At 42.3% G+C, this 8,038-nt stretch overlaps 1 protein-coding gene across 1 annotated transcript in view; it reads right to left on the minus strand.

The window, feature by feature from the left end:
• Nucleotides 1-8,038, minus strand: part of CDKL4 (cyclin dependent kinase like 4) — a gene marked incomplete at both ends in the record, with an annotated part of 40,283 nt that overhangs the window by 20,798 nt on the left and 11,447 nt on the right. The window contains 2 exons of the mRNA XM_080711867.1: nt 1,479-1,569; nt 7,883-7,955. Coding sequence (XP_080567993.1) covers nt 1,479-1,569; nt 7,883-7,955 — 164 coding nt within the window. The remainder of the gene's footprint in view (nt 1-1,478; nt 1,570-7,882; nt 7,956-8,038) is intronic.

The following is an 8,038-nucleotide window of genomic DNA, read 5'->3' on the forward strand; positions in this document are numbered from 1 at the left end:
TAAGTAGCCGAGGCTGGCTTCAAACCTGTGCTATCCTCCTGTCTCAGCCTCCCAAGTACGGGGATTACAAGCGTGCGCCACCACGCCTGGCTTTTTTTTTTTTTTTTTTTTTTTTTTTTTTTAGCGGTACCGGCGATGAAACCCAGGCGCATTCTACTTCTGAGCTACATCCAGCCCTATTTTTTATTCTTTATTTTGAAACAGGGTCTCACTGAGTTGCAACGGGCCTCACTAAGTAGCTGAGGCTGTCCGTGAATCGCCATCGTCCTGTCTCAGCCTCCTGAATGCTGGGATTACAGGCGTGCGCCACTACGCCCGGTTTAGCTTTTCTTTTTCACATACGATATCTTGAGCATTTTTCCAGTGCCACTGAAAACTCTGTGGCCTCACTTTTAATGGCTGCCTAATTTTTCATGATGTGAATGTACTATGCGCTAAGTGCAGAGGTCACAGCTCAGCAGTTTCCCAGTGTTTGTCCTTTTTCTTTTTAGCTACAGGGCACAGGGACAGCTTATCATTAGGGTCCCCTTATTTCCAACCACAAAGCACAGGAACCTTGAAAGTCTTTGTCAGTTTTGCGTTTTATTTTTGTTTTGTTTTCTTTTGGGGTACTAGGGATTGAACCTAGGAACATTCTACTTCTGAGCTACAGCCCCAACACATTTACTATTTATTTATTCACTTATTTATTTTTAATTTTGAGATAGGGACTTGCTACGTCTTTGAGGGTCTTCCTAAGTTTCTGAGGCTGGCCTCGAACCTGCGGACTTCCTGTTTCAGCCTCTCAAGTACTGGGATTACAGGTGTGCACCACCACGCCTGGGGAGTTTTTTTGTCCAGTGCTTTGAATGCATGGTTGGTCACCTGCATTGGGTCCTAGCAGGATTCTGATCGGTACACATCCATGCTGCAAGGTGTAAACTGCTAACTCATGTTTACCTGCTGCCAAGTTCCAGACTCTGGGAGAAATAATTATTTGTCCCCCTTTCCCTTCAGATTCTGCCTGTCTGGGAGAATGTGTTTTTTCTTAACGGTATCTCTGAAGCCTCTCTACTTTTCAGTTGACTTCTAGTTTCAAGGGCTCCTAGAAATTCTTTCCAACTACTTTAGCCCACATTAACATCTCCCTCCAGGGAGCTGCCTGCGCCTTCATTTTAGTACTTTATTGCCAGCCGTCTTGCACTATTCCTTTGTTTCTTTTACTTTAGTTTTTAAGTGCACAAGGAGCAGAAATGTATCTTCTAATTCTTTCCCACTCCTATGGGACAAAGCACAAAGACATCATCCAGAAACTTCTAGCTAAATGGAGTGGATTTGAGGTGGTAACGGATGTGCTAACTAAAGGGTTACGGTGAGGGTTTCCCTTCCGAACAACGCCACCACAGCCAGTACATAGTCCACGTCTCAAGTAGGAACTCAAACTTTATCAGCGTAGAATCATCGGAACTGGCTATAATAGGTAAAAAATTGCCACTTACTCAGAATTCGTGCAAAGCCAAAGTCACAGATCTTGATTATGCCTTGTTTAGTTATGAGAATATTTTCAGGCTTAACATCTCTGTGAATACACTGTAAGACAATATTTGATTATTTGGAGGACCCTCAAAATGACCAAGAATACACATTAGCTAGCAGTTTCAACGATAAGTTGCTTGTGATAGAAAAATATAAGTCTCCTTAATTTCTCTAAAGGAACTTAAACTGGAAGTTTTTACAAGAGAAAAAAGCATGTCCTAATGTTGCTACATTACTGGAGAAATTAAAATGGCCATCATTCTATATGAAAACTGTCTATTTTTGGAAGAAGAGCATATCATACAATGATTACTTTTCCTTTTTCCTGGGCATATTAAAACTGTGAGAGGGGTTGGGGTTGTACTGAGTGGCAGAGCACTTCCTAGAATGCACAAAGCCCAGGGTTCAGTTCCCTAGCACCACACATATGCACACACACAAATAATAAAATGCTACTTTAAAAAACAAAATTGTAGCCATGCGTGGTGGTGCATGCTTGTAATCCCAGCATTTGGGAGGCTGAGACAGGAGGATCGCGGTTCGCAGACAGCCTCAGCTACTTAGTGAGGCCCTCTGCAACATAGTGAGACCCTGTTTCAAAAAAAAAAAAAAAAAGACTAAAAAATAGGGCTGGGGGTGTAGCTCGGAGGTAGAATGCCTCTGGGTTCCATTCCCAGTACCTCAATCAATCAATCAATCAATCAATCAATAATACAAAATAAAAGACAAAATGGTAAGAGACTAAAGCCCCAAATGAGAGGCAACACCATGGATATACAGTAAGAACTGGTGCTGCTGAAGAATCACAGTTCAAGCTGAATAATTACTGCACATTTGAGAAGTCAGGAAAACATTTAAATGACAACAAAAATTTTAAAAATTCACATATAATTAGAGTGGCCATATTATCATTCAAATCAGGAAAATATTTCACTCTATTTTGAAATAGGGCCTTGCTAGGTAGCCAAGAGTCTAAGTTGCCGAGAGTCTTAAGTTGCTGAGGCTCCTGTCTCGAGCCTGTGATCTTCCTGTCTCGGTCTCCCAAGCCCTGAGATTCCAGGCATGCACCACCACACCTGGCTCAAATTAGGACACTTCCGGCCGGGCGTGGTGGCGCAGGCTTGTAATTCCCCGCGCTTGGGAGGCAGAGACAGGAGGATCTCGCAGGTTCAAAGTCTGCGCTGGTTTAAGAGACCCTGTTTTCAAATAAAAAAAGTATAAAATAGGCCTGGGAGTGTAGCCCGGAGGTAGTAGGGCTTCCAGGAACTCCAGTACCAAAAAAAAAAAAAAAAAATTAGGACACTTCCCATTGTGAAAGGGCTCTGTTAACTACCACCCAGAAACAACAGGCTTGAGCTAGGACTGTCCTGCATAAGCGGGTGCTCAGTGGCCCCCTCATCAGATCCTGCTTCTCAGAGGTTTTGATTTCCTCCACTGATGGAACCTGAGGGGTCCACGGTGCTGCTGGGAGGGCAGGGTATTCTCTATTTTAAAAAGGGTCTTACTAAATTGCAGAGAGCTTCACTAAGTAGCTGAGGCTGGCTGTGAACCCGCGATCCTCCAGCCTCAGCCTGAAGTCTCAGCTTGTACAGGGATTACAAGTGTGTACCACCATGCCTGGCTCACTAAGGTCTCATATATATGAGGTCTCATATATATATGTATATAAGGTCTCATATATATATGCTTATACTTAGACCTTCTTTCAAAACAAAGAATAAAAAACAGGGCTGGGGATGTAGCTCAGGGGTAGAATGCCCCTAGGTTCAATTCCCAGTACTGAAAAGAATATATATATATATATATATATATATATATATATATATATTATAAAACAAAATAGTTTTGATATGCTACTATTTATTTATTTATTTATTTATTTATTTAATGGTACTGAGAATTGAACCCAGGATCATTCCACCTCTGAGATACACCCTCATTCCTTTTTTTTTTTTTTTGGTAGTTCTGGGGTTCCCGGAAGCCCTTCTACCTCCAGGCTACACTCCCAGACCTATTTTTACATTTTTATTTGGAAACAGGGGTCTCCTAAGCCAGCACGCGCGGCTGGCTTCGAATCTGCGCGAGCCTCCTGTCTCTGCCTCCCAAGCACGGGGATTACAAGCGTGCGCCACCACGCCCGGCCTCATTCTTATTTTTAATTCTTTATTTGGAAACAGGGTCTCATGAAGTTGCTGAGATTGGCCACAAACCCGGGATCCTCCTGTCTCAGCCTCCCAAATACTGGGATTACAAGCATGTACTACCACACCCAGCATGATATGCTCCCTTTAAAATAATACATATATGAAACAGACTAACACTCTGAGCCAATCATGTTTATAATAGTTGGTGACTTAATCTGAACAGGCTATGTCCCTCTAATAAATCTGGATCATTTTTAGAAGTTTGCACACCAGAAATTGCTTCTTATATGCCTTGGTTGAGCAATAAATAACTTCCTGTGATCTGAGAAGTTGGGTCTCTTTGAGCTTTGACAGTGGATCAGCATCTGCACCTTCCTCATTAGCCATGAGAGAGAGAAGATGTGCTCCACCAGCACCCACCACAGGGCTGAGTTCGATGCTCATGGTGCTGCAGCCCGGCACATCAACGTCTTCAGAAATCACTGTGGCTTTGCTCTCCAGACAACTTCCTTTTCTCTAACTGATATGCCAGATATAAAATCCAGGGATTCATAATGATATTAAAAGGATCACTTTAGCTACCTTGTGCTAGCAGTATTATAGGGTAAGATGGAACAGAATAAACAGAACGGTAGGTATTTCCTTAACTCCAGTACTTCTCAGAATTTCATGTGCACACCAGTCATGGGGAGCTCTTGCTAAAATGCAGATTCTGACGCAGCACATCTGGAGTGGGCCCCAGCTTCTGCACTTTAACAAGCTTCCAAGTGATCTCTGTGAGCCCTGCCTGGCATAGCTAGGCCGGAATCCCTCACTACTTGAACCTCCATTGCCCTGATTAAGATCAAGACCCTGAGGATAATAAGGTGGGCACGGTCCCCTTAGGGAAAGCTGAGGGTCTTCAGCAACACCACTGGGTCAGATTGCCTTTTCTATTCTTTGAGAGTATTATGGGAGATCCTTTAAAAACAAGGAGAGCATGGCCGGGTGTGGTGGCGCACGCTTGTAATCCCAGCATTTGGGAGGCTGAGACCTGAGGATTGCAGTTCAGACAGTCTCAGCCACTTAGTGAGGCCCTTTGCAACTCAGTGAGATCCTGTTTCAAAATAAAGAATAAAAAAATAGGGCAGGAGGTGTTGCTCGGAGGTCGAATGCCCCTGGGTTCAATCCCCAGACCAGCAAAAACAAAAAACAATAAAACAAGGAGAGTATGAAGGTTCAGGGTGTATTATTGTCACAGCTTACATATGACAAGATGTTTTTTCTTTTGCATACATTTTAGGTAATAGGCAAAATAAAAAGATAGATATACAAAGGCTGAGCAGAGCATATGAAAACGAGTAAGTTTGGGAGTGATTTCCATCTTGGAGGAGGGAAGTTTGTCTAAAACTTATCCATTTTTAATAGAGGTCACAGATCATCAATAGAAAGTTTCCAGTATTTTAAAGCTTAAGATAAAGAATATGTTGCTCCCCAGAGAAATGATGCCTACTGTTTTGAGCAACAATAATTTTTGGGTCCACTGGAAACTGATTCATAATCAGGTAGATAGGTTTACTGAAATTGATTCATTCAATAATTTACTCATCCATTCATTCATTCATCCATCCATCCATCCCCCCACCCACCCTTTCACCCATCTGTTCATCTAGCTACCCATCCACCTATCCATGTATCTATATATCTACCATCCATCCATCCATCTGGTTACTCAACAAATATTTATTGAGACTCTCTTATATAAAAGGCTAGCCGGGCGTGGTGGCGCACGCTTGTAATCCCCGCGCTTGGGAGGCAGAGACAGGAGGATCACGCAGGTTCGAAGCCAGCTGCGCGCGCTGGCTTAGGAGACCCTGTTTCCAAATAAAAATGTAAAAAGAAAAATAGGTCTGGGAGTGTAGCCCGAGGTAGAAGGGCTTCCAGGAACCCCAGTACCACCAAAAAAAAAAAAAAAAAAAAGGCTCATGCTAAGTACTGCAGAGATACAAAGATAAATTAGCCTCAGACATTACACTCAAGATTCTAATGCACAGGATAGCTAGTGCCTAGTTATTTAGGGATAAAATACTAGCACTTAGAGTAAACAGTTTTTAAAAAACTATTTAACTACCTATAAAATTCCTGCAGTAACCCTAGGTGAACTAGAGATCTCCTATAGCATGGTAGAAAGCAAGAGAAATAGGATTCAACTCAGCATCAACTTTAGAAAAAAAAAACTGAAAGCACCATTTGCATCATGAAAAAAAGGTTTATATATATTGCGAAAAAAAAATACTTCTACCCTAATAGACAATAAAGGCTTTGGATTTATTCTAATGAAAACTTCACTGACTTTCTTAAAACTATAGAAAGCTTCCCTGAGCACTGACATTTAGTTCCCTGATCCTGTATTTCCTTTTTCAGCAATCCTAGACTACCATGGTAGACATTCTGCTGGCATCGAAACTGACCATCTGGTGGTCTGTATCATTGCCTCGGCATTCTATCGTCTAGGCACCAACTCAAAAGGTCTAGGGAGATTTTTCTAAAAGCTCTCGTTTTAGAAAAAGCACCCAGGAGCCAACTTGAGGAAGCTCCCACTGGCCTGAGATGGCAAAACTTGGGTACTGGATAGAGGAACAACTGTAAATGACTGAAAACCACAGAAAATTGATTTCTATAATGATGTCCTGTGCATTTTCCCTGAAAACCCATCGCTGTCCGCTGTTGGAGGCTACTGAGGGATCTGTCACTCTAAATACTGACACAGAAAGAGAATCATCACATAGTCATCTTGCTGTATTTTGCAACAGTAAAGTCCACGAGGGTAATTTATTTTTCATACAATTCCACTTATAATGAAGAAGGAATAATAGCATTGAAAAATTATCATCTTTTAACCTTCATGAAATGCAGGCAATAATAAGCACTGGATGCTAAAACCATCAGGTAGAAAGGTTGACGGGGAAATTGGTAATGAAGAGGGCCAAACTAATCCTTCCCTAACCCACTAATTAATACCAGCATTATCAGGAAAGGGACAGCCAGACGTTATATGCCTCCTGACGCTGATGCATTGAGAAAAGCACAGCATCACATAGGAAATATTCTTGTCTAAAAAAAAAACGGAACCCGAATATAACAAGCCCAGAGATACAAACAACAAGTTATAGAAAATACAGGCGAAAGAACAAGGTAAATTATACATAGGAAACAAGTGATCACAATGATCTCTATAACACAGTAATATTCCAGGTGTGATTCTTGGACCAGCAGCTTCCATATCATCCGGGAAAATGTTAGCAATGCACATTGTCAGGCTCTGCCACGAAGATCTAGGCATAGTGAGCAGAGCTGTGGGGTGGCCCCGAAGCCTCCCCCGCCTCCGTTGATAGTGCTGCATGCACAAATCTGAGAATCATGATCATAAACAAAGTAGTGGCATGAAAAATTAAATTAAAAAAAGGTAGGGGAAGCCAGGCATGGTAGCACATGCCTATCATCCCAGTGCTTGGAGGCTAAGGCAGGAGGATTGAAAGTTTTCGGCCAGTCTCAGCAATGTAGCAAAGCCCTCAGCAATTCAGTGAGACCCTGTTTCCAAACAACAACAAAAAAATAGGGCCGAGAGTGTAGCTTAGAGGTAGGATGCCCCTGGGTTCAATCCCTAGTAACACACACACACACACACACACACACACACACACACACACGAGAAAGGGGGATTATTGGAAAATAAAAGACTGAAAAGACGTAATTAAAACAAAAGCAAAGCCGGGCGTGGTGGCGCACGCTTATAATCCCCGCGCTTGGGAGGCAGAGACAGGAGGATAGCGCAGGTTCGAAGCCAGCCGCGCGCGCTGGCTTAGGAGACCCTGTTTCCAAATAAAAATGTAAAAAAATAGGTCTGGGAGTGTAGCCCGGAGGTAGAAGGGCTTCCAGGAACCCCAGTACCACAAAAAAAAATTAAAAAAAAAAAGAAAACCAAGTGTATGGTGGATTACACTACTGATACCCTAAAAATTTATTTTATGCAAATCAAAAATAATCATAAGGCATCACCAGTATTCCTAAGAAATTAGTAACCTGATTTGTTCCGAAACTGTGAAAGCCCCGTGAGACACGAGTCACTTTTCTTCTCTTCTGTCATTTGTTTTGCTCTTCTGGTTCATTCTTTCCCTCTATTTTTAGCTCCTCAGAGAGTCACCATAAAGAAATTCATAAGCGGGTTAGAAAATTTTACTTACGTTATGCTTGTGGCAGAAATTAAGAGCTTGAAGTGTCTGCCATAATATACTTTTGATCTCCCCATCAGCAACTCTGGGGAAAACAAGGAAAAGAGAATGAAAACACTTGGGCTGGGATCAGGAGAAAAGCTGGGCAGGAGGCAGTGTGGCATCATG

Source organism: Muscardinus avellanarius (assembly GCF_963383645.1).
Source record: "Muscardinus avellanarius genome assembly, chromosome: 15".
Taxonomy (NCBI): domain Eukaryota; kingdom Metazoa; phylum Chordata; class Mammalia; order Rodentia; family Gliridae; genus Muscardinus; species Muscardinus avellanarius.